We start from the raw sequence: 26,346 nt of genomic DNA on the forward strand, positions 1-26,346 counted from the left end.
CAAGAACAGGCAGATTGTCAAGGTCATGGGTTCGTTTATTAGAAACGACATGTGCCAATAATGCAGGTAAGTCTTTAGCATAATTTGCATGTGGGATGGGTCCAAATACATAATTCTCAGGAATACTTAGGGACAGTAATGCAGTTCAATAATGTATTGAGTCTGCAAAGACTGTCTATCTCTCCTGCCACCAAAAGCTCATTCGAGGATTCTCTGAGGAACCTTGACACAGACTTTCCTGGTAAATTGGAAAAGTTCAGGACTTTCTCTCCCCATTGCTGAATTATTGAACCAGCCCAAATTGTTTCCCTCCTCTTCCTTTATTCAGCTTTCGCCCAACTTCTTGAGAACAACTTTTGTAAAGAACAAAATGAAAGCAGAGGTTTTCAATTTATCTTTTAAATGTCTTATTATGATGTCTTGCTTTTGAACACAAGATCTCAAGTCATTTAGAGTATAAAACATTTTGCATCTTCATTCATATTTGTACTATCGTTTGTCTTTTGGTTTGGTTTGACACAAGTGAAGATAAATGTAGCACAGCGTTGATCGATTTTTATGTTCGCGTTGTTGCTTTCCAGTGTGTGTTGATTGATTTAGGTTTCGAAAAAAGTGAAGACCAAGGGAACAAAACAGTGAATGTGTGATGGAACAGGTCAACAACTGATTAGCTTAGTGGTTTTTCAATCAAGTTCACTGACTAGTAAACAGAGCTCACGTTGTCATTATTCCCCCTACTGGCTTCAATTTCTCTTCTGAACTTGCCCATAATGCATCACACGCTCTGTGATCTGAGAACCGCACCACACAGAAGCTGTGACAAGCTAGCCGTGCCGAGATCTGACGACAGGCCTCTTGTGTTTCCACCCTGTAGTTTGACATGCAACAGATGTCCCTGGAGGAGCTCAAACACGTCCTGTTCCATGCCTTCAGAGACCATCTTACCATGAAGGACATCGAGAACATTATTGTCACAGAGGAGGAGAGTTTGAAGGAGAACTCAGGAAACTGCCAGACTGAATATCAGGGAGGTAAATAGCAAAGAGAACGATCAGATTTCGTTTTAATTGACAGATTTTTTAAAGGTTTCCATTTTAGGTGCACAGACAATAAGAAAACTTGCTTGCCGGTTGCTTTGTCAAGTTTTGCCAGTAAGTTTGAAATTCAATTGTGTATAGACACCAGTTATAATGTTTAATATTTAATTTGTAAGACATTTCTATTTTAAACATACATTTTAATCTATTATATGGACAAAAGTTTTGTCTACTTTAGTCATTTCTGTGTGCGCAAATCTTAATCTTACAGCATATAATGATATTCTAGAGAATTGTTTGCTTCAAATTTTAAAAGGGTTTGTGCATAACCCTTTTCTATTCCAACATGACAATGACACTATACAAAAAGCAAGATTAAAATGAATGATTGATTCAGTCTAGTGTGGAAGAACTTGGTCTGCATAAAGTCCTGACCTGAACCCAGTTGAACCGCTTTGACTCAAAAACTCATCACCCAAACAGTCATTTCAGAACAGATCAAGGCCCTTCCAAAACAATTTTTAATATAGTATTTTATGGTATAGCATTAATATTTGTTTTTATTTGGAATAACTGGAAGAGATAAACATTTTTTATTGGAAGGGGGCGTCCAAATGCTTTTGTTCATATAGTGTACAGCTGAAGAAAGTATTCAAATTTATTAAAATTAAAATTATTTTAAGTCTTTCTGAATTTACTATTTATAGATATGTGTTTAGATAAAATTATTATTTCTACCAAATATCAAATAAAAATATATTTTCCATTTAAATTTATTTGAGGAAGATCTAAACCGGACAAATAGGTCAACATAACATAAAAGGTGCTCTGTATTTTCTCAGACCTCAAATACTGTTAAGCAAACAGATTCACTTTTAAGCAATACAACAGTAGGCTAATATCTGTTAAAAATACTTTTTATGTGTTAACCACGTTTTGCATGCTGTCAGTCTTTCACAATGCTGTTGGATGACATTGTGAGGTTAGATTTTGTTGAAATTCAACAAACACGGGACTGGAATGGCCACAATACATCTAGAAAAGCTGTTTAAATGAAAAATTTGAATGGTCTCTTTATTCTTTCTGCAGCTGTAGGCCTATATCTATATTTACTGATTTTGAGCCTATTTCTATGACTTGACAATAAGGGCAACGAATGAAATTAAAAAACAGTGACATTGGCTTCCAAATAAAGACTTGTATCTAATTTAGTTTTAGATTTGCCTGAAGTTAAATAATCAGTGAAATCTCATCAAAACACTTAGTTCATTCTCAGGCAACTGCCCAGATTTACAAGAGAAACTCGATGAATTTGAAAGGTATCAGCTTGATATGCATGGCCAGAGCAAAAGGTGAAGAAAATGGAACAATTTCATGCCTCCAAATCCAATTAGTCTGTCAGTGGTTGAAGCACAGGGATTAATAGCCCTCGGTGTGCCACCCATTTTGTAATGCTGAAACATTACACTATGTAAACTGCCCTAAACCTTTTTTCCAGAATCGTTTACACTATGTTTGTGTGTGAGTTAGATGGAGCTAAAGAGAAAGAGAGCGAGCAATTATAGTTTGTGTGTACTAGGTCCAGTGAGGCAGCTTAAGAGATTTGTATGTGCTACATCTTCTGTTTCATTATTGTGTCTATTCAAAGACTCATTATGCGTAGTGACAAACAACACTGCGGGATCATTCACAATATTATTGTATGTGCTCCCATCTCGTCTCATAATATCTGAATCGCTATAAATGTTAAATGCTTGTCTCTTCTCCTCTGCTCTATTCTCTCTTATCTTCTCTGTTCTACTCCATCAGTGCATTCTAAAAAGAAGAACCGTCAGACGTGTGTCCGCAAGAGCCTCATCTGTGCTTTTGCAATGGCCTTCATCATCAGCGTCATGTTAATCGCTGCCAATCAGATGTTGCGAAATGGCATGGAGTAGCCCCACGCACTGTGAATCCTGGGTGATCTGACCTCTGCTGGACTGTACCCTCTTACTAAACAAACATCAGACTATAAAGCCCAAGAACACGTTCCTGTTTCTTTATTGCACAGTATGTGATTGATGGAAACAGCAGTGAAGGATTTCCTCCACCATCAGTTTAAAAGCAACATGCAAGGGCTGCTCTTCGGATACCATTTAATGCAATAACATCCCGTGCCCCTCTGCGCTGTGATTTTCTCATTCTCCCAGACGTATCGACTTGTCTTTGTACTTTATCTCAATCCAAAGTGTGTCAGATGGAATGATGAGGAGTACAGTGATTGGCAGCCTTGCCAACAGAGCCACCACAGGATGTCTGGCATCGCGTCTGTGTGCATGAGAGTCTGTCCATATTCATCTTAAAGCGATAGTTCACCCCAAAAATTTACACACCCTTATGTAATTCCAAACTTATATGACATTCTTTTTCTGTGGAACGGAAGAGATATTTTGATTAATGTTGGTAACCAAGCAACTATGGACCCCATTGAATTACATTGTATGGATACAAAACCACAGAGACATTTCTCAAAATATCTTCTATGTTCAAGAGAAGAAACTCATACAGATTTTGAAGGACATATGTAACGGTAATAAATGATGACAGAATGTTTGGGTTAACTGACTTTTAAGTAAACTGTCCATTCCTTGCTAAGCATTTCTCTGTATTTATGGAATTTGTTGAAGGTTTAACGTTTAAAGGTGATTCTCAAAATAATTTAAGATTAAGTCATTTCTCATATACCAGTTAAACATGCAAATGTACACTTTTTGTGGCATTATAAAAACCAGCCAACCAACTAGCTTGACAAAGCAACGTTGGCTCAACCAATGGCGTAAGTGTGGGTGGGGTTATCTTTTGGCCGACCAGTAGCAGCTGTGGTTTGGAAAACCTGTTTTTTTTCCGTTCCATTTGGTGCTACAAGTGGCACAGACAGTAAAATAGAAGTAAACTAAAGAAAATACAAGTATTGCAAGGGACCCTTCAGTATACTACGTACTACTCATGTTGTATACAATAAATACACTACCTGTTGAATAAATTGTGCAAACTGTGAAGTCACAAAACAGCAAAGTATGTTTGCTGTGTTTTTCTTCACATACTATTTTGAATTGTATGAAACTTACAGTATATACTGAACAGTATTAAGTAGCTCTTATTCCTTTCCAAATGTGTAGTTTAAAGAATGCTAGATACAGTACTCATTGTTGGCCATTCAATTTGATTCGTAAATGCATTATGGTTGTATATTAACACATTTCACAATCAGCAAAATAAGTGGGATTATTACAATTCCACGCAATTCCATTTTGTGGTACACCCTGTGCATCATGGGTAAACATAATTCTTTAAAATGGATGATGTCTATTTCTTTCATTCCGTGCTGTTGTACTTCTCAGTTTCACCTGTAGTTGTGTAGAAGAGAGTATAATACTCTTTTCCGGTTTTAAATATGTATCATGGTCTTGTCAATCTCTGTATTTACTGTCTGGATAAAATATAGGACAATGAACTTCTGCGGAAGTGTCTACGCTACATAGTTGGACTTTTTGGTCCATTTTGAGATTTTATTCCCTCTCAGGCTCAGAGAGTTGGTGAATGCAAACTGGTAATCTCTAAAATAAGGACTTTCTTTTGACAGTTACACTCTGAAACCCTGTGTGTAATATAAATATTTGTCTATTTGTTGGTCTATATATTTAAAATGTCTGTGCTCATTTAGTTCCCTCACGTTTTCCTATACACTCAATATATACAAAGGTTTGTCTTGTTCCCCTGTATAGTGCATGTGTATTTATGCAAATAGTGTCGCACAACAGAACTGCCTTTAGGATGTCTGACTGTCACGTCTGCATGTTCAGAACACTATAGTCTAGTGCTGTTTAGGGTCCGTACTGCTTGCTGTCATTAGCTGGGACCATCATTCTCATTCTCTGATATCCTACTGTTTCTTTCCTGTAAGCAAAACATACCAGCATTTGTGCCAAAAAAAAAACACAGGGAATAAATATAAATAATGGGTTATTGGATAAAGTTCCTGTCAATTTTCCACATTGATGAATTAGTAGTGTTGTGGTTTTTGTTTCAACTTTGGAATGGTAAACCTTTTAAATCAATGGCTCCATCTAGTGGGATCTTTTTATGTGTAAACTGTGGATTTACAGTAGTAAAGTAAAGAAGGACATTTTTTTCAGCATTATGAAATTACACTCTAAACTCACTTCTAAAACTCAAATTTAAAGTACTATAAACACGCCATGTGTTATGTTTAACCTTATTTATTTATTTACGTTAAATATATTCTCTGTAATTAGACTTTGTTTAGTTATTTATAGTATTTTTGTTATCACAAAAACTAAAGTTTAATAATCTTGTGCAGCATTTGTAATAGTCAATTTATTATGTTTTATTAAAAACTTAAAAACTTTAATATTCAAAATTTGCACTCTAATATTATATTTTATTGGGCATTTTATTATATTATATTATATTTTCTGGGCATTTTATACCCAGAAATATATCGTTTTTGCTGGTATATTTTCTATTTTGTTAATTGTAATATTTTTATTTAGTTTTTTTATTGTTACTTCGGTGTTTTGTTTTTATCTTGTAAAGGTTAACAGAACACATAATTTAAATTAACCCATATCCTAACTACATCTGATTTGAAGCATGCCAAACAAAATTTTCTATTTTTATGGAGTATATCAAAGGGATGTTTATTAATATGCAAACTTGTATACACACATTGCATGCAGGATGTGAATTGACAGATTACAGCAATATGGTTTCTAAACAAAAATGTATAATTACAAAGAATATGAAGAAATAAATTCTTTATTGAATCTGACAATACTTTTAAAATTGTGTTTTGATTGGATTGATGATGTCGATCCTGCTTCTGCTGCTGTTTTTTTTTTTAACACATTTTACAGTAACCCTGCAGATAAAACAAGACTCTGAATAACCTGGATGACTTCATGCTGGTAAATATCATGTCATTCAATAAATACTATTAAACAGCATATTAAACCCAAACCAGAATGTGTAAACAATTTCAATAATCTTCCACGCTGCATAAAATGACTTTGTGATGTAATTTAAATAGCGTTTTTCCTTCCGTTTTTGCTTTATTACATTTAGAATGCAGTTAATGAATTGAGTCGAACTAAAACCACTGAAAATGTAAAAGTTGACCAAATAACAATTTATGTAAATATATATTAAAGATGAATATTGTTTTATAAAGCTACCGTTTTTCTACACTAATCCTTGCAGATTAGATATGTGAAGATAAAAGACAATAAAGGAGTCATAAATTCCATAAAATAAAGCATCTAAAAAATAGCATTTTTACACATACCATTCTTGAGAAAACATAAACATTCAAATATACATGAACATGTTTATTGATTTAACTGTGTTCTCCATTGTAAATGTGTAGAAATTAACCCTGTTTGTAATTGTACACTGAAAACATCTTACTATGTACAGAATAATGCTTTACATGGCATCTTATTCTATAATATATTATAATAGTTATATCAAAAAACCACATTGTGCAAATGGCATTAAAGGTGTGTCTTAAGATGTACAGCACCTAGACTATATGTAACCATTAGAGTAAATATATACTCAATAAAAGGCACTTCTTAAAGTATGATTTGGTTTATACATTGAGAACCAGACATTAATTTAAATGCCACTCAAAAAATTAATACTTGTACATTCTAAATATTACCTTATTACTTTTCTGTAAAGATACAAGCTTAGCTAAAAAACATAACCAGTCTAACATAAGCACCACGTCTTATGAAATACTTTTACCAGCACAGTTTTATAGATTTTCCTCTAAATCTGAGGTTAGCATAGAGTAAGAATGCTCAATTCTGCTCCTGGAAATCTAGCTTTAAGCACATCCTGTAATCTTCAAGTGAAATACATTAGGTGGTTTCTGTGTGCAAACATATTAGGCTACCATGAGGTACACACAGATGGCCATGGTTTTTATGAAATATTATAATAATCAGTAAATATTCTAATAGATGAGCACAATATGTTCAAGCCACAAGTTAGGCTAAAACACTGACATTGAACTTTCGCTCTGTGATTAAAAAATCTTTTAAGTTTGAAAATATAACAGCACCTTTCAAAAATAAGACCAAACAACTTTTGCTTAAAGCAATGAAAGAAATGCATAAGCCTGCTTTAGACTGTATGTTGCCTACAATATAACGTTGTATAATTCAAGTTTTAAAATAAGAATGAGGCACAATCTGATCAACCTTTGCACATAAAAGAAACAGTTCACCCAATAATAAAACATTGGTCATCAATTTCTTTTCTATGCTGCATACAGTAACAGTACAGATGATGAGTGAGTGAATTGATGAACTACGTTTCTTTTCGGGTGAACCATTACTTTAAAGTTAAATAACAAAACTCAATGAAACAAACAGTCCAGTAGGTCTTGAACTGTATAAATTATTCCTCTAAAACTCTGTGTGTTGTGGGCTGGTGAAATCCCTGAATCCAGTCTCACTTGGTTTCATAAAGATGCCCTCCATTGTTCTCCAGTAGCTGTGAGGACTGCTGATCATCATTCCGTGCACTTCTCTCTGGCCGTGAATAGGTCTGCCGTACTGTTCACCGGTCACAGACAGCAGAGCCTCAGTGGCTGTGTGGCGGAACCGAACAGACTCCTCACGCTTCCAAACTGAGCCGGAGCACAGAACGGTCCACTCATCAAGATTGTCACCCTTGCCATTCTCACCAAACGCACTGACCTCCTGAAAGTGAAAAGATTAGTAACCTTTAAGCCGATTTGTAAATACAAAGAGTTTCATTGTCTTTTCAAGTGCAAAGTAAAGTAAATTAAGAAGTTTAGGTGTTAAAACCTGATTTGAAGAAAGTGGAGAGGTAAAGAAGTGGCTGTGCAGATTGCGGCCAGTGTTGACGTGGGTGAAACGAATGTTCTGATCACATTTTACAGGAGTCCCTCTGTGACATACAGCTTGAGTGGTGCCCCGCACACTCCAGTAACTGTTACTGTCCTCCACTGTGGTCACACCTGTCACTGACTGCTGACCACTACCTGGAATTCAACACAATCACTTTGACAGCTACCAAACAAAGATAATACTCCAAACAGACAATGTGTCCTGGCACCTAGTGAGCTACCTACACAGAGACCATTTTGGGGCAATAATGTAGTACGGCCGATAACTTTTGGCCAGTTATACTGAATGTTTACTCTGTAAATTACAAATAATTTTACAAAAAAGTCACAATGATTTCATCAGCCCCTGAGAAAGGACAAGAAAAAGTGACTTCCTTTTTAAGCACTTTATTTTATTGTTATAATTTCCTGTTGTTGCTTGCCAGTGCGTTACTTAATTATGACAAAATTCAATTTTGTTCACGTTTCTAAATTAGATCTTGTATCTAATAATTAATAGTTGAAAGGGGGATATTTGTATAAGCATTAAATTCCTTTCCTAAATAGCACATTTTAGTTCCACGACCTTAAACACAAATAAGATTATATACAGTTAGTTCATGAGAGTAACTCACCAGATCCATATCGGACATCATGAGAGTGTAATCTGACGTTGTGTTTTACATTAAGCAGCTTTACCACTGACCCGCACGTCACATAATTCATTTCGCTGCCGGAGGACAATGTAAACATACACGATAATAACACTGTTATTGGTATCTTGACCCGAATAAACCCAAATCTATCCATGGCTTGAACTTTGCCGAGTCCTTGGGAAAATAATCTTTAAAACCCTTACATTACGTCATATGGACCCGGCGCATGAAGAAGTGCAGAATAGAGCGCCATCTTTTGGTTTGGAGTCACACTGTACAAAGCTTTTTACAAATTTACAGATAACTAATACATTAATATATTTCATTTTTTCGTGATAAAATGTTAATAAAATTTTCACTCCGTAATATTATATCATAAACGTCGACAAGATAATAATTTCTACGTATCATTAAAATACGTTTTGGGTGTGTTTGTCGACGCTGCGTCGTTGCTGGTCCCGCGAGACTGATTCGAAAGCAAAATAAGCAATCTGCTCTCGCGGTACTTTGGTGTCATTTAATAATCAATCTGCGCAGTCCACACATCCACGGACTATTATGGACCGGAAGTCAAATCTGTGTATACAGGAAGCAGAATCAACGCTGTATCCCTCAGCCATTTTTTGTTGTCACTAGCAAGCTGTGTTGAAGTGACGCTTCTTTCTTCATCTCCGCGTTTATTTTCACGTATTTAATCCAGCAGCCTCGCAAGGGAACGTAAGTGTGATTTTATGATCGATATTTAATTTCTTTGCTGTGTTTAAAAAAGTTGCCTGCATTACCTTTGGTTGCTTTATTTTAGCTCACAGGTTAGCTGTTAGCATAAGGCCCTGGATCTTTTTACTGTGTGACTAACGTTAAAGGATAGATGGTGCGGCAACACATTTTGTTTATTTACTCTTTGGTTAATCATTACACAACAGTAATGTAGATGTTATATTTGTGTTTTTTTAAGATAGTTGATTTCGCAAAATTAGTCCGATGTTTCAAGTTCATTATCCTGTTGTGGTTTTAATAACGTTTGCTGATATTTGTTTGTCAAATGCCGTCTCAAACATGTAAGTTAGTTATTTGCAATAAAAAGATCGTTCAGGTGACCGAACCTGATCTTTATGATGTTGTGATCGAGTCCTTTCTTTGTTTACTGCGAGCGATGTGTCACATTTTACTGGTCATATTCGTAGTATAGCTGCTAAGGACAAGAGATTCGTAATTGTATAGCTTAATCAGTTTCCAATGGCAGTTATCTTTATTAATTTGTTGTAATGAAAGTCTCAGGCTGAAATTATATTTTAGGATGATCTTAATGTGTCAGTGACACTTTAACCACATGAAGTCTTTCTGCTTTCCTGTAGAAACGTATTTAATGTACGTAGCATCTATGTGTATAGCAATTTGATTGCAAAGAATAGCCAATTTCCTATTAGGGAAGGGCTTTGTAGGCACATCAGTGGCATTTCATTTTTTTTTTTTTACGCAGACCTTGCAAACATGTCTGACTTCATCGAGAGTGAGGCTGAGGAGTCAGAGGAAGAGTTTGAGGAGAAGGATCTGAAGCCCAAGAAGACACAAAGATTTATGGAAGATGATGGTAAGACGCTCCACTTAAGACTTTAAAGAAAAAAAAAATTCACTTTGTATTTTAAGTTACATAATTCATTACATGCCTTTGTTTTTTTCAGAAGAGGAAGAAGAAGAGAATACTGAAGATCAGGACGAACACGGTAACCTGAGAGGACTTATAGATGATGGTGATGTGGAAGAAGAGGAGGAAGTAGTTAGAGTACCGCAAAGTGGGCGAGAGGCAAGTGACTCTGATGAAGAGGTCCGTCATCGCCGCAGGAAACGGAGTAAGTTTAAAAAGCAACTTATTGGTGGAATCTTTTTATATAAATGTAAGGACAAACCCGGTTACAAACTATCAAGACGCATCATCTCTAAAATCTGCAATAATATTTCAATTGATTATTTAAAAATTATATCAGGTTATGATGACTATCTGGACGATGATGATCTGGACCTTATCGAGGAGAATCTGGGAGTTAAAGTCAAGAGGAGGGTAAGTCATCAATGTTCCCATCTAAGTTTGTTCATAGAATTTTTAAGTTAAATACGTTTAGAGAAAAGATAGGAACTTCTGACATTCCCTTGTGTGTCCAGAAAAAGAAATACTCGCGTGTGAAAACCATGGATGATGAGGGGGAAGATGATGAGAAGGGCATGATCGCTGATGAGATCTTCACTGGGGATGGAGACGGAGATGGAGAGTTGGAGGAGGGAGAGGCTGTGAGCACACGACCTCAAGGGGATGATGAAGAGGAGGAAGATGATGAGGAATCAGGTAGAAAAGATGTTTACTCTTATTCAGCTCCAGTAAATGCTTATAGGAATTCTGTAGACAAATTTGTTTTGCTTTTATTTTTACAGATATAGATGATTTCATTGTGGATGATGATGGACAGCCCATCACAAAAAAGAAGGGAAAGAAATATTCTGGCTACACTGATGCGTAAGTGGTGTAAACTGTATAGGGTGTTTTGTTGAATCTAAGCTCTTCACTTCCTTCTGAGATATAACCGTTTTCAAAATCATATCAATGCCTCTGTGATTTATACCTGTATGCATGATCTTCCAGTGCCTTGCAAGAAGCTCAAGAAATATTTGGCGGTGACTTTGACTTTGCTGAGTTTGACACTGAGGCGTATGACAATGCTGAAGAGGAAGAGGAGGATCAGGATGATGAGTCATGGGATCGGCCGAAGAAACAGACCAAGAGGAGAGTCGGCCGTCGTAGCATCTTTGAGATCTATGAGCCCAGTGAGCTAGAGAGCAGCCATATGACGGATCAGGACAATGAGATCCGCTCTACAGACATGCCGGAGAGATTCCAGGTTTGGATTTGTGTTAGCTTGTGAATGCTACCAGAAACTTGTGCTTGATATTATGATTGACTTTCCTTTAGGGATGGGATGAGATTGTTTCATAGTGTCTTGTGACTTGCAGTTGAGGGCCATTCCTGTGAAACCTGCTGAGGATGATGAGCTGGAGGAGGAAGCTGAATGGATCTACAGGAATGCCTTTTCCACACCAACCATCTCCATGCAGGTAGAACCAAAGTATTCATATAATAACAAAAAAAATTACTGTTCATGTTCAATGCAAATTGTGATGTTGGCTTGTGTTCTAGGAAAGCACAGACTATCTGGATCGTGGAACGACGACTAATTTCAGCAGGAAGGGCCCCAGCACCATTGCTAAAATCAAAGAGGCCCTGAATTTCATGAGGAACCAGCACTTTGAGGTAATGCTATTGAACAAACCAGGCTGTACTAAAAATGTCTTGATTGATCGATGTCTGTATTAACTAACCGCTTCACTCATGCACCTTACAGGTTCCCTTCATTGCATTCTACAGGAAGGAGTATGTGGAACCGGAGTTAAACATCAATGATCTTTGGAAGGTGTGGCAGTGGGATGAGAAGGTAAGGGAGTGTAGTATCTGAATATTCTAAGAAAGCATTCAGATTGGTTTTCTCTGTTGCATTTTAACTTGTACGTATTCATGATGTTTTCTCAGTGGACCCAGCTGAAGACCAGGAAGCAGAATCTGACACGTCTTTTTCAGCGCATGCAATCCTATCAGTTTGAGCAGATCTCTGCTGACCCAGACAAACCTTTGTCTGACTCAACTCGTCCTCTAGATACTGGTGATATGGAGAGGTGCGTTTATAAACTCGTCTCTTGCTGGACATAACTCTGGGATTGCTTTGATCCTACAGATCTGTAAATTCATACTTGTGTTTGTGTGATTGGCAGTCACATTTTATTACTTCCTGTGTTGATAGACTCAAAGATGTTCAGGCTCTTGATGAGCTGGGCGATGTATACAACCACTTCCTGCTCTACTATGGTCGGGACATTCCCAAGATGCAGAATGCAGTGAAAACAAGCAAGAAGAAGCTGAAGAAGATCAAGGAAGTGTCGGAGGAAGATGGTACAGCCTTGTTTTCATTTAATAGTAACTTACACTGTCCATCCGTCCATTGGATTAAAAGTTTCTTGTTGTACTAGGTGAGGAGGTGGAGGTTGAAGAGGAGGAAGAGGAGGAGGAGCAAAAGGGGCCAGATCTAAAACAAGCCTCTAGAAGGGATATGTACAGCATCTGCCAGAGCGCAGGCCTTGGTGAGTGCATCTCACCAATATGACTGTTGTTACATTGACTGAGTTTAAAACCGTTTTTTATTTTAAATACAAGTACTTTGGAACAAAATAATTGTCAAAAGTGCAAAGAAATTGTGATGTATTATTAATTAAATGAAATATCTGTAATTTGAATCTATACAGATTAAGGCTTGTTTACAATTGACCTTTTTGTGAACTTCCCTCTCAGACGGTCTTGCCAAAAAGTTTGGTCTGTCACCAGAGCAGTTTGGAGAGAATTTGCGAGACAGTTATCAGAGGCACGAAACGGAGCAGTTCCCTGCAGAGCCTCTGGAGCTGGCCAAGGACTATGTGTGCAGGTAACTAAATATTATAAACTGAAATCGTCTTCTATGTGCTGAGCTATAAGTGTTGCAATAACTACTCAAAACAGCCATGTTTGGTCATCAAGTTGTATGCATTAAAATTGTGTAAAACACAGCCACTTTATGCTTTCTTAGCCAGTTTAGCACTCCTGAGGCTGTTCTGGAAGGAGCCCGTTACATGGTAGCCATGCAGATTGCCCGTGAACCTTTGGTCAGGCACGTGCTCAGACAAACCTTCCAGGAGAGAGCCAAGATTAACATGAAGCCAACTAAGAAGGGCAAGAAGGTTGGTTCTTGCAGTTTGCTACAAATTATATTGAGACCATTTGCTGTGTATTTCGTAAGCATTTTCTGTATTCTGTATCTATTATTTGGTTGTAAACTGTTTTATGTTTATATTCTGTTTTGTTGCTTAACCATACTCAACAAGCAAAGGGTATACGCAAAATAGCAACTACCCACCCCAGCTAAATTAGCTTATAAATTGTGAATTTGGTCGTGTTAGAGCTTTAGCTAGAACAGTCATGAAATGGAATGCTTGTGGTTGGCATTCTATAGCACAGCTGTGGTAAAGTGATGTAGAAATAACTGTTTGCTGCACATCAGCTAATGCCTGTCACATCTTCCAGGACGTAGATGAAGCACACTATGCCTATTCCTTCAAGTACCTGAAGAACAAGCCTGTGAAAGAGCTCAGCGGAGATCAGTTCTTAAAGATGTGCATGGTTGAGGAGGAAGGCCTGCTCACCATAGACATCTGCATTGACCTTGTGGGAGTCAAAGGGTATGTCCTCAAAACATCTAAAACACCAGCTTTGGGTTAAAACCTCATGCACACAGTAGTTATGAAGGATTCTCTGTTTTTCTTCGCTGCAGTTTTGGAGATCAGACTTACTTCGATGAGATCAAGCAGTTCTACTACCGAGATGAGTTCAGTCATCAAGTGCAGGAGTGGAATAAGCAGAGAACGCTGGCCATTGAGCGCGCCCTGCAACAGTTCCTGTATCCTCAGATGGCCAAAGAGCTGAAGAACAAACTCATCGCTGAGGCAAAGGAGAATATTGTTAAGGTAATGAATGATTTTACCACACATTTTTCTAGAAAACGTGGTCTAGAGCAAACTGACGTTTCTCTTGTATCTGTGCTACAGTCATGCTGCAAGAAACTGTATAACTGGCTGAAGGTGGCCCCATACCGGCCTGATCAACAGGTGGAGGAGGATGATGATTTAATGGACGAGTCACAGGGAAAGGGCATCCGTGTGCTGGGGGTGGCTTTTGCTTCTGGCCGGTATGTGTTTGTGATTATTACTGACAGAAATACTACATTTTTATTGTCTATTAAAAGGATACTTGGCCCAAAAATGAAATGCATGTCATCATTTACTCACATTTAAGTTGTTCCTAGTTGAGTATACATTTCTTTGTTCTGATGAACACAGAGAAAGATATTTGCAAGAATGCCTGTAAACAGACAGATCTTGCCATTGTAGGAAGGTATTGACTCCTATTGTAGTAAATATGAATTTATCTCTTTTTTTGATCTGTTGAACACAATAGAAGACATTTTGAAGAATGTAGGACAGCAAACAGTTCTGGGGCACTTTTGTCTACCATTGTATTTTTCATTACTATGCTAGTCAACGGGGGGCCAAATCTTTCATTGTAAACATTCTTCCAAATATAGTTCTCAGTTTTCATGAGAACAAAGACATTTATACAGATTTGGAAACAAAGTTGCACCATAGTCTTCAAAAGTTAATGCATTACTTTCAACACAAATGTTGTTCGATTTAGTATTCAGTTCTAGGAGTTTCAGTATAATTTTGCATGATATTTGACTGGGTTTGCTTATGTTTCTATAGAGACACACCAGTATTCTGTTCCCTCATCAACGGTGAAGGAGAGGTCGTAGATTTCCTCAGGCTTCCTTATTTCTTAAAGAGAAGAAATGCTTGGAGAGAGGATGAAAGAGAAAAGAAAGTGAGAAAAAAGAAAACACTATAACCCCCAAATCTCATAATAATCCAGCAGTTGACTGTTTTTTTTTTTATATTGTAGCTTTTTAAATGTTTTCATTGTTGCTTCCGCAGCTTCAAGACATTGAAAACCTCAAGAAGTTCCTCCTTAGCAAGAAGCCACATGTCGTTGCTGTTGCTGGGGAAAATCGGTTTGTTGTTTTTTCTTATGTGTTGAGATAAGATACTCGTCACTTTTTAAATATCAAATGCAAGCTTTTAGTTTTCATGGATCCTGATCTTGTATCTGAATGTGTGTAGTGATGCTCAGATGGTGATGGAAGACATCAAGCGTACCATCAGTGAGCTGGAGCAGGACTCTTCCTTGCCAGCAGTGGCAGTAGAGCTGGTGGACAATGAGCTGGCTGTTCTCTATATGAACAGCAAGAGATCTGAGGTCAGAGCTATGAGACATCAAATTCACTTATACCCATAAATTATTGTTGAGACTGTTTCCGAACCTTTCTTGATGTTCTCCTCTCCTAGGCGGACTTCCGAGACTACCCTCCGCTGCTTCGCCAGGCTGTGTCTGTAGGCCGTAAGATACAGGACCCACTGGTGGAGTTTGCCCAAGTTTGCAGCACCGATGATGACATCCTATGTTTGAAGCTACATCCCCTACAGGTTAAAACTCATAGATTTCATGAACTTTCTTTACCATTTACATTTGATTGCACATACAAAGTAAATTAGAGTGATGACTGCCCACTCTGTATTGTGGCCTCGGAGTAATAATCGTCCATCTTCATGTATTGAAATGTTTTCAGGAACATGTGGTGAAAGAAGAGCTGCTGGGGGCTCTCTATTGCGAGTTTATAAACCGAGTGAACGAAGTTGGTGTGGATGTGAACCGAGCCATTGCCCACCCCTACACCCAGAGTCTGGTACAGTTCATCTGTGGTCTTGGATCAAGAAAAGGCTCACACCTGCTCAAGGTAAGCTATTCTCCAGCTAGTTTGTATTTATGCAAAATGATTGTAATGCTTGACGAACTAGATGTTGAAATAGTGTTTTCTACCATTTAATTTACCATCTGTTTCTCAGATTCTAAAACAGAACAACACTAGATTAGAGAACCGGACTCAGTTGGTCACCATGTGCCATATGGGACCCAAAGTCTTCATTAACTGTGCCGGCTTCATCAAGATTGATACGGCTTCTCTTGGAGACAGGTAAAACGCTAAATGGAATGTTGATAAGCTAACCAGCTTAGCAAGGTGTTTGATATGTGCGGCCAGAAAGTGTTTCATGTTCAGTGTCGCTCTGCAGCACTGACTCCTACATCGAAGTTCTGGATGGTTCTCGAGTGCATCCAGAAACGTACGAGTGGGCACGGAAAATGGCAGTGGATGCTCTGGAGTACGATGAGTCTGCAGAGGATGCCAACCCGGCTGGAGCTCTGGAGGAGATTCTGGAGAACCCAGAGAGGCTGAAAGATTTGGATCTGGATGCCTTTGCTGAGGAACTCGAGAGACAGGTGAGAGAGAAGCACTGTACAATGATTATAGCATTATAAGGTTTATCATTAAACTCTTATAAAAATATATATATTCGAATGGAAATCGCTTTCTTTCAGGGTTATGGTAATAAGGGAATCACCCTGTATGACATCCGTGCAGAGCTCAGCTGTAGATATAAAGATTTACGAGCACCATACAGACCCCCCAACACTGAGGAGGTGTTCAACTTGCTCACTAAAGAGACCCCCGAGAGCTTCTATATCGGTAAATATGACCTGAACTCCTGCATCGCATAATCTGGAATCATATGGAATCAAGTGTTAAAGTGGTACTTCAGGCATGAATCAAAATTTCTACATGTTTTACTCAACCTTAAGGCATCTTAAGTGAATATATCTTACTTCTTGAAGAATATTGCAGTCATTTTACATTTAGACATTTGGCAGACGCCTTTATCCAAAGTTACTTGCATTGCTTTATCCTATACATTTTACATGGGTATTTGCAATCCCCTGGGATCGAACCCACAACCTTGCGCTGTTAACGCAATGCTCTTACCACTGAGCTACAGGAAAGCTAGTCTTAGTATCCGACGTATCCTGTGATGGGGGGGCATTTTTTTGAAGCTCCAAGAAGTGCAATCTTCGATCAAAGAAAGGCTCGACACGGCTCTGTGGTCTTAACAAAGATCTTCTGAAGCGAATCCATGCGTTTACGGGAAATATCCCTCCTGACAACGCTGTTTATTTTAATGTCTATCATCCGGGATCCCTCAGCTGCTGGCGAACGAGAGCCTTGTTTTCCCGCTAAATGACTCTTGGGGAGCCGTTCTTTTTGGAGCTTCAAAAAATTGCCCCGCATTCACTCCTATTCTACAGCTGGGAAGTAAAAGGTTAGGTAGTATTATATCTTCGACTGCATTTTTCTCCAAGAAGAAAGTCATATCACTTAAGATCCCTTGAGGGTGAGTAAACATGGGGAATTTTGATTCATTCCTGAAGTACCACTTTAAGATGTTGTAAATGTTAAGTGTCCTGTGGTTCTGTGTGGTGTTCCTTTTAATTTTCATTAACACTTTAAATCTATGCGCACGTATAGGTAAACTGATCACCTGTGTTGTGACCGGCATCGCTCATAGACGTCCGCAAGGTGAGAGTTACGACCAGGCTATTCGTAATGATGAGACGGGACTATGGCAGTGTCCTTTCTGCCAGCAGGACAACTTTCCTGAGCTCAGTGAGGTGGGATTCTAACTTGTACTTTTCAATGCTAAATGCTAACCATCCGAAGTTCAGCGTTTAACTTTTTTTTTTTTTATTCAGGTTTGGAATCACTTTGACAGCGGCTCGTGCCCTGGTCAAGCCATTGGGGTTAGAACAAGGTTAGACAACGCTGTCATGGGCTTCATTCCAACGAAGTTTCTCAGCGACAAGGTAGTCAAGCATCCTGAAGAGCGGGTCAAGGTACTATTTTATTTTCTCTCTTGACCATACAAGCAGTGTCTTGGACCGTTAACTCATCTGCTAGCTGTATCCAGCTCAACGTTTGTTGACTAATACATGGTTCTTCTCCGTTAGGTTGGCATGACTGTGCACTGCCGTATCATGAAGATTGACATCGAGAAGTTCAACGTGGACCTCACTTGCAGGACATCTGACCTGGGTGACAAGAACAACGAGTGGAAGCTTCCTAAAGACACCTACTATGACTTTGATGCCGAGACAGATGATGTTAAACAAGAGGAAGAACTCAAGAAGAAACAACTGAGAACCAGTCAGTAGCTGGAACTCTCATCTATTCTGCACAACAGTTTAAAGAATGACTTTTAATCTAAAACTCTTTCCACAGCTTACATCAAACGCGTGATTGCCCACCCGTCGTTCCACAACATCAACTTCAAACAAGCAGAGAAGATGATGGAGTCCATGGACCAGGGTGACGTGGTGATTCGACCCAGCAGTAAAGGAGAGAACCACCTGACAGTCACATGGAAGGTGGCTGATGGGATCTATCAGCATGTGGACGTGCGCGAGGAAGGAAAAGAGAACGCCTTTAGTCTTGGACATACGCTCTGGATCAACAATGAGGTGAGCTGGTGCATCCGCTACATCTCGCTTACAGTCTCCAAACATCTGAGACCACTAGTGTAAAACACTTCTGTATTGTTTCATCTAATATAATATTTATTATATTAAGTGTACATGCAAAATACATAATACATAATGTAATGTTTACATTTTTATTTATTCTCAAAATCCAGAGTTAGGGGTGATATTGAATCCCAGAATATGGAAGTAGTCTTTAGACTTTTGGAGCCCATTGTGTGGAGAAACACTGTGGAATACATTGAATTTGACTGTAGTTGTGGCTGTCTGCAGGAATTTGAAGATCTAGATGAAATCACAGCCAGATATGTTCAGCCCATGGCTGCGTTTGCACGAGATCTGCTCGGTCACAAGTACTTCCTAGAGTGTAATGGAGGTGAAAGAAAGGTTTGTTACAATAAGCAATTTCTCTTCCCTTTCTTTCTATTTCATGTTATAGGCCTTTGTAAAATAGCTTGTATGGATGTGAAGAGATAGATGTACAGTTTTTATGGCTGTTGCATTTGTCTGTGAGAAGAATATATACATGGATATGTTTTCTTGCACTTCTGCAGAAAATGGAGGAGCTCCTTATAAGGAGCAAGAAAGAGAAGCCAACATTCATCCCCTACTATGTTTCAGCTTGTAGAGATCTGCCAGGCAAATTTCTGCTGGGTTACCAGCCTAGAGGCAAGCCAAGGTAACCCTCACTGTTTCCTAAACAAACAGATGCGGAACAAATTAAGAGACCATTTCAAAATAATTGTTACGTTTTTCTAAATGTTCTCTTTTTAGGTATGTGTTTCAGCACGAAAATTATCTTTTTTTGTTTGATTCTGTGAACTACGAGCAATATTTTCCCCAAATATAAATATTGTTTTTATTTGCAGAAAATGAAAACTGGTAAAGGAAGTCAAAATAACTAAACATGCTCTGTGTTTTTTCAAACCTCAAATACTGCACAGAAAACGAGTTCACGTTCACATTTTTAGCAGTAAAGATTTTAAGTAATATTTGTACAATATTAGAAATTACAATTTTATGCGATAACCTACATTTTATCACAGTTTTCTTGTCCGGCTGTCTGTCTTTCACATTGCTGTTGGATGACTTTGTCACTCCTGAGATTTGGTTTTGTTGCAATTCAACAGACACTGGACTGGAATGGCCTAAATACATTTAGAAATGCTGCTTAAATGATAATTTGTAATCGTCTCTTAATTATTTCCGTGGCTTTAATATGTCGATTGCACGGTTACAAAAGCTTTTGGATTACACACAAAAAGTAAGAAAACATACATTATCCACACACATTCTTCATGTAATAGTAAGGTTTGTCTTTGGTCTTTCTGTTTATAGGATAGAATATGTAACCATCACACCGGACGGCTTTAGGTATCGCTCCCAGATGTTCTCTACAGTCAACGGTCTCTTCCGCTGGTTTAAAGACCACTATCAGGAACCTGTGCCGGGTAAGTAGTTCTCTACTGTGTACTGCTTGCATTGCCTCTGTTCTATCATTGTTCTTTTTATAATGTTATCTTTTTCTCTGAAAGGCGTAACACCCACCAGCAGCAGAACTCGAACTCCTGCATCAGTGAATGCCACACCTGCCAACATTAACATTGCAGGTTAGTCTCTTCTTTATACTAGAGTCATATCTGAACCTTCTTAAATTAATCTTATTATTAAATCACACTTACATTTCTTATCCACCTTCCAGACCTGACCAGAGCGGTTAATGCTCTCCCACGAAACATGACGTCACAGATGTTCAACGCAATCGCAGCGGTGACGGGTCAGGGCCAGAACCCCAACACAACACCGGCCCAGTGGGCCTCCAGTCAGTACGGTTACAGCGGAGGCAGCAGCGGGGGAGGAGGAGGAGGAGGAGGAGGAGGAGGCGGAGGCGGCGGCAGCAGCAGCGCTTATCACGTACGACACCTACACCTGTTTGTTCAGTCAACATCTTGTACAATAAAATCTCTTGAGCAGATGAGAGTACACACGGCTTTGTGGTCGCAGTTTTAACAAAGTTAATACTGGCTGGAGCAAAAGCACTACAATGAAAAATGATAACATTTGAATAGAATCTATTGAGTGTGTAAAAATATTCTTTGTGCATGTAAATATTTTGTATGTTTATATTTAATACTTTTCACATGATCATCAGGTGTTTGCAACACCTCAGCAACCCATAGCCACGCCCTTGATGACACCCAGCTACTCTTATACTACACCTGGCCAACAGCAGGCTATGGCCACGCCCCAGTATCCCAGCAGCACCCCACAGTCCTCACATGGACACCATCCACATTCTTCCTCAACTCCTTCATCATCTTCATCTAGAGTCCGGACGCCCAAGTGAGTGGAGAAATATGACTTTTTTTCATTGTCTACTCTTATAACTCTAAAGGATTAATATACTCAATAAACACTTATGATGAACATCAATGTAAATAATTGAATTTTTTTTTCATTTGGAATCATATATTTTTTTTTTACCGTGATCTATTTGTATTCCTGCAGGTCGAGTTCCCACACAGCTGTGGATTGGGGCAAGATGGCCGAACAGTGGCTGCAGGAGAAAGAAGCCGAGCGGCGGAAGCAAAAGACGCCCCGCATGACGCCCCGCCCTTCACCCAGCCCCATGATCGAGAGCACGCCCATGTCCATCGCCGGAGACGCCACGCCCCTCTTGGACGAGATGGACCGATAGGAGTGGGGACAGAGGTGCCCAGGCATCTCGTACAAAACCAATCCATCCACATCACCCTCCATCTTTCACTGTCCGCATCACTCACTCTCGCTGCTAGAAGTATTTCTTTTCCAGAACGGCAGTCATTCAGAGCTACTGATACAAAGACAAACACTTGAAATGTAGTGACGACAAACAGATTTTGGAAATGGACCTATAATAAAAGTTTGTCACGGGGGTTTTCTTTACTTTTAAAAGTGTGTGCATGACACACCTCCTTTTTTCGTTTCAGTTTTTTAACTCAGACATTTAAGAGGAAAGGCTTAACGCATGAGAAGTTGCATGATTGTGTCTGGTGTTCAATTCACCATGAGATCATTAGTTCAGAGCCACACAGGCTTTGCCAAACAACTTTTCTTTTGTATCTGGCTTAAACACTTAAATAAACCCTGTTTCAGTATAAACCGTAACACTGGAATGTTTCTAAATCTTGTGTTCTGTTAAACTGTTATGCAACACCTTGAAGCATTTTATTAATCTGCACAAATAAGAAAGTATGTGACTATCAGATTGTTAGAACCATGTTTTATAGTGTACCTTGCAGCCCTTGTTGGTACAAGTTTGAAGACTTGTTAAAATTGTGCTTGAAAATTTTAACTGACGAATGTGTTTGGATTTTGAATTATTTGTTTCAAGCAATGTTTTTAGGGTTTACCAAGGCCATTTATTGAGTATATAATGTTTAAAAGTGCATTCATCTGACAAACACAAGTTCTTGGATTTCAAGGTTAAATATCGAACATTACTTCTCTATGTGCTTTTACAAGTAAACTGAACTATGGGCAATGATGTATTGAAATATTTAACAAACTTTTTTTTATAAGAGATTGTTCATGGTGCATGTTGAAATGTATCTGCCACAGACTCGTGCAGAGGTGTACAAAATGCTGTTTATAACAGTGTTTTGCAGGACGTTTTCCTTTCATCATGTACAATCCCATCTATCACTTAAGAAAAAAATGTTACATTTAAGCATAAAGAAAACTTACCAGACTTCTAATACTGTGACTATTTTCACACACTATGACAAACATTGATACATTATTAATGGAAATGGTGAAAAGACCTTAGTGCTCCAGATTTTTTTCACCAGTTAGTGAATCTTGCATATAGTGGTGTTGAGTTTTCGAAAGACTTTCTGACCTAAACATGTGTTCCTTTAACACAGAGGCTGATGAGCTTAAGGTATCATATACATCTGATCATTGTATTTCAGTGCTGAACTCCATTTCATTTCTCTACTTTGATAAAGTTATTAAAATGAAGGAAAAAAAAAATGATTCAAGTGGTTTTATTTGTTTGAAAAGGCATTGCTATTTTCAGTTCGTAAATAAAAGATTAGTTTATTTGAGACGATTGTGACTTATAAGACAGTGATTCTCAAACGGGGGGCACAATTTTGTGAATTTTTATGGAAATGTAACATACATTTTGTGCAATCAAACACCAGACAAATAAGGCCACCAACCAAGTTTTTGGTTTAATGGAAATTTTAAGTTTAAGATCTTATGTATTTGGATGCACCCTAAACAAAGGGTGCCTTACAACGAAAAGTTTGAGAACCACTGTTATGAGATATGGTTAAAAGGCTCCATTATACGGTTTTCCATGTGACATTCACATGGATAACCACATAATTCAAAGATATTAGTGAATAAGGACTAAAAGATGTTCTTTACTTGTGTAACATGATCATATTCCACAGCATCTTCCATGCTTTTTAAATGAACACTTTGACAACTTTATCAAAAATAATCAATTGTATTTGTTTAGCCATGGAACAGAATTGAAGGACACATTTCATAACAGAACATGGTGGCGTAAACATGTAAGGTTGCTTGTTCAAGAACAGTACTGCGAAAATCAGCAGCCTGATTCACTGCTTCCCTTTACATTTAACAACACTTCCATTTATCTCACAGTGGGAATCTCGTGTTCTTGTAGATGGAAACAGACCCTCTGGTCATGTGTGCTAGCATAAGCCAGAGAAACTCATGATGCAATAAAGACAAGAGCACCATTTATAAGAGTCTCACTGGATTTAATGCAATAATAATTATTGGAATTAAGACGTCAACCCTGCTGTTCACAAAAACAAAATCTCTAGCATGTAAATTCAGAAAATCATGCCTTCATAGTTAAGAAATATGTAAAACATATGCCCGTCCATTTTTAACAGGGTGCTTTTCTCATTCATTGATAAATCTTTACATACAATACTAAGATTTTATCTGTCATGGATGAATGGACTCCTTTTAAAGTCCCTCTATATAACTGGCCACTGTTGTATAACAGTCTCTCATAAATATTTCTGTTTGCGTGTGTATTTGGTCTTCCATTCAAAGATGTGTGTTAGGATAGTACAACATCAGGGGACATTTCAGTTAACGGCAGCAGTTAGAATGCCTCTTCTTTAAAGTTTTTAAGTCTTCATCACAATTATTTGAGATTTCTGTAAAATGACAAGGAGATATAGGGTACATATCTGGTCAAGTATCTTTAATAACTATTTGTGTTATAAAACAGAAGTTGTTTACTTACTGATAATATCCCGAGCTTGTCTAGAATTGTTCCTTTCCAAATCAGATAAAACATTGGCCTCAAATGTAAGTGATGCAACCCGTAGAAAGAAGTCTCTGACACTTTCCCCTGAGCAGCACAACAATAGTATTACTTTACTTATACCATACTTTATTTTAGTTGAGTTGAGTTTAAAACCTTGGCTTGTATTAAATACTATGGTGGTGGCTACAAAAACAATCCCAATCTCAACAATAGGGCATGGTAAAGTCCTATCAGCTTCAACAAGATGAATACAAAGAAAAATGTCTCGGTAACATGTGTCTTAATTAGTTATTAATGTAATTTATGTAAAGAATGTCTTTATTTTTCCTTAGGGTATTGTCAGTTTCAGAACTGCTTTTGATGTTTTTGACACCTTAAGCATTTGTGGTTTCTGCTCTGACATACAAACTAGTGTGATGGCATTTAAAATCCAGCTGTTACCGGTCAGTAAAGCAGACTTGTTACCTTACCTGAGAGGGCAGACACAGCCCAATACTCCGCTCTGATCTCTTCTGAGAGCCTGATGGCCTCTTGCTCCATTTGGGCCAATTGATCTGGGTGCTTATGGATAGTAACAACAAAACAATCCCGTTCATTCTTTGTCAAAGGAAAAACCTTAAAGGGTTTGGTGTAGTAATATACATTTGAGATACTAAAGGATGATCCTTGTACGCACAAGCAATGAGCCATTCTGCATTTGTCCAAGACATTGAGATTTTACATAATTATATTATACAACTTTACAACAGATCTAATAGCAACTCACACAAAGATCCTTCTTCGTTCCAACAAGAAAGAGAAGAACACTAGAAGGATCATTATCCTTCATGGCATCTTCAAGCCACTCTCTAAACAATAACCGGACAGAAACAGGCAAGTAAGAAGGCGCAATTCATCACAAGCTATCAGCACAGATTTATCATAAAATCGAACCTACAGCATTGTTGGTATTACCTTGCATTATCCAAAGAGCCGTAATTACTTAGATCAAACACAACGATGATTGCTAAAAACAACAGATAAATTGATTTTACATAATACACATCAAACACATAATAATAATATAGTCTTGTCATATAGTAAGTATAATATACCTTGAGCTCCTCTGTAGTATGTGGATGCAATGCATCTAAATCTTTCCTGCCCTGCCGTGTCCCACCTGCAGTAAGAAAAATACTCTATCAAACACTAAATCCATACGAATTCTATATGGATTTAAACCAAAAGAACACAAAACGACTCACAATTGCAAATTAAAGGGAACTCCAAGAACCTCAAACCTCTCCATCTCAAAATCCACTCCAATAGTTGCCTTGTAGGTCCTGTCAAATGTGTCTTTACAGAATCTTGAGGCCACAATTACATCCACAATCATTACCAAGTTATGTAAGTTTGTTTTTTCAATTTTATTTCAGACTTGTAAACATCTTAAACTTTTACCTGTTAATTAAACAGGTTTTTCCAACCGCCACATCACCCACAACTATGACTTTGGCAACATTTGATCTGAAGATACAGAATAAAAGAAATGTAAAAGATTTCTTGTTTAGACCATATCATCAAAAGTTATTTACAAGTGTTGTCAGCAGTGGTGGATGTAAGAGAGAGAAATAATTTTACCCTGTTTTTTGTTCCTGACTTGCCTCTCTAACAGTAATGTTGAAGGAATCTTTAGTGTGCACTGCAGCATCTCTTGTGAAGTACTGGTGAAATGAAAGTCAGTGATTCAAAATAATGTATTAAAATAATTTATAATAATAATAAAATATCTAATAATAAAATGCATTTAGTGATAATGTGAAAAGGGGAGCATTATACCAGAGGGAGTTCACAGATGATACGATCTTCCTTCACAGGAGGTAATGAGCTCATCATGTGAGAGCTTTAACGGGACCACACCAACACTAACACACGCTCCCTGTCATTCTCAATCCATTCAATCATTCTGTACGATGACTAGGCTACTGAAATTAAAAAACACAAATACTTATTTCTGATAAAATAACATAAAATAAAATCGTAAAAACACAAAAGACCAGTTTAAAAACGTCTGGCATGCCAATACAACAGCTGATAAATAAACTAAATTAAAATATGAAATATCTTACCTTTAAATACAAGATTGAGCTTTTACATTACAAACTTAATAATTGTGCGTCAGCTAGTCGACACATACGGTAAAGCAAATATCCATTCGCAGGTTCTTCAGCTTTCGTCTTTCAGCAAAACTTGAAACTTGTAATCAACATCAAAAGATCGTATAATAAGAAACGACCCTTTCCACTCTGCGTGCCTTCAGCCGCCCAGTCCTCCAGTGGTTGTGT

The 26,346-nt window shown here is 37.9% G+C and overlaps 4 protein-coding genes across 8 annotated transcripts in view; 2 read left to right on the forward strand and 2 right to left on the reverse strand.

Annotated features, from left to right (window-relative positions):
• The window catches only part of caln2 (calneuron 2), a 28,278-nt gene extending 24,277 nt beyond the window's left edge, over nucleotides 1–4,001 (forward strand). For all 4 annotated transcript variants that reach the window (XM_056730565.1, XM_056730567.1, XM_056730566.1 and 1 more), the window contains 2 exons: nucleotides 875–1,031; nucleotides 2,847–4,001. In XM_056730565.1, the coding sequence (XP_056586543.1) occupies nucleotides 875–1,031; nucleotides 2,847–2,974 (285 nt within the window). In that variant the 3' untranslated portion in view covers nucleotides 2,975–4,001. The remainder of the gene's footprint in view (nucleotides 1–874; nucleotides 1,032–2,846) is intronic.
• Nucleotides 4,002–5,839: 1,838 nt separating this feature from the next.
• sdf2 (stromal cell-derived factor 2) lies at nucleotides 5,840–8,891 on the reverse strand. Its single transcript, XM_056730570.1, has 3 exons — nucleotides 8,592–8,891; nucleotides 7,916–8,112; nucleotides 5,840–7,807 (listed from the first exon to the last, which is right to left on the reverse strand). The coding sequence occupies exons 1-3, from the start codon at nucleotides 8,764–8,766 to the stop codon at nucleotides 7,511–7,513; spliced, it is 669 nt and encodes a 222-aa protein (XP_056586548.1). The 5' UTR covers nucleotides 8,767–8,891; the 3' UTR covers nucleotides 5,840–7,510.
• Nucleotides 8,892–9,210: 319 nt separating this feature from the next.
• supt6h (SPT6 homolog, histone chaperone and transcription elongation factor) lies at nucleotides 9,211–22,058 on the forward strand. The gene is made up of 37 exons (XM_056730569.1): nucleotides 9,211–9,329; nucleotides 10,093–10,203; nucleotides 10,295–10,462; nucleotides 10,598–10,671; nucleotides 10,773–10,953; nucleotides 11,040–11,121; nucleotides 11,248–11,503; nucleotides 11,616–11,717; nucleotides 11,800–11,913; nucleotides 12,005–12,094; nucleotides 12,190–12,332; nucleotides 12,458–12,606; nucleotides 12,684–12,794; nucleotides 13,003–13,132; nucleotides 13,274–13,424; nucleotides 13,768–13,922; nucleotides 14,015–14,207; nucleotides 14,289–14,428; nucleotides 15,003–15,120; nucleotides 15,231–15,307; nucleotides 15,417–15,552; nucleotides 15,642–15,779; nucleotides 15,923–16,090; nucleotides 16,200–16,327; nucleotides 16,425–16,632; nucleotides 16,732–16,879; nucleotides 17,714–17,856; nucleotides 17,938–18,078; nucleotides 18,193–18,388; nucleotides 18,464–18,702; nucleotides 18,994–19,107; nucleotides 19,275–19,399; nucleotides 20,059–20,171; nucleotides 20,256–20,330; nucleotides 20,423–20,634; nucleotides 20,873–21,063; nucleotides 21,229–22,058. Exons 2-37 carry the CDS (start codon nucleotides 10,104–10,106, stop codon nucleotides 21,416–21,418), a joined length of 5,199 nt encoding a protein of 1,732 aa, XP_056586547.1. The 5' UTR covers nucleotides 9,211–9,329; nucleotides 10,093–10,103; the 3' UTR covers nucleotides 21,419–22,058.
• A 1,205-nt stretch (nucleotides 22,059–23,263) lies between these two features.
• On the reverse strand, nucleotides 23,264–26,319 carry rab34b (RAB34, member RAS oncogene family b). 2 transcript variants are annotated; one of them, XM_056731417.1, is made up of 11 exons: nucleotides 26,131–26,319; nucleotides 25,841–25,983; nucleotides 25,643–25,725; nucleotides 25,463–25,528; nucleotides 25,267–25,368; nucleotides 25,117–25,181; nucleotides 24,977–25,028; nucleotides 24,789–24,870; nucleotides 24,493–24,583; nucleotides 23,999–24,106; nucleotides 23,264–23,909 (listed from the first exon to the last, which is right to left on the reverse strand). In XM_056731417.1, exons 2-11 carry the CDS (start codon nucleotides 25,895–25,897, stop codon nucleotides 23,842–23,844), a joined length of 774 nt encoding a protein of 257 aa, XP_056587395.1. In that variant the 5' UTR covers nucleotides 25,898–25,983; nucleotides 26,131–26,319; the 3' UTR covers nucleotides 23,264–23,841. The 2 variants fall into 2 exon arrangements, with proteins under 2 accessions (XP_056587395.1, XP_056587394.1); XM_056731416.1 differs by having other exon boundaries at nucleotides 25,841–25,986.
• Between the last annotated feature and the right edge of the window lie 27 nt (nucleotides 26,320–26,346).

The sequence above is a fragment of the Triplophysa dalaica genome, chromosome 19 (assembly GCF_015846415.1).
Source record: "Triplophysa dalaica isolate WHDGS20190420 chromosome 19, ASM1584641v1, whole genome shotgun sequence".
NCBI lineage: Eukaryota > Metazoa > Chordata > Actinopteri > Cypriniformes > Nemacheilidae > Triplophysa > Triplophysa dalaica.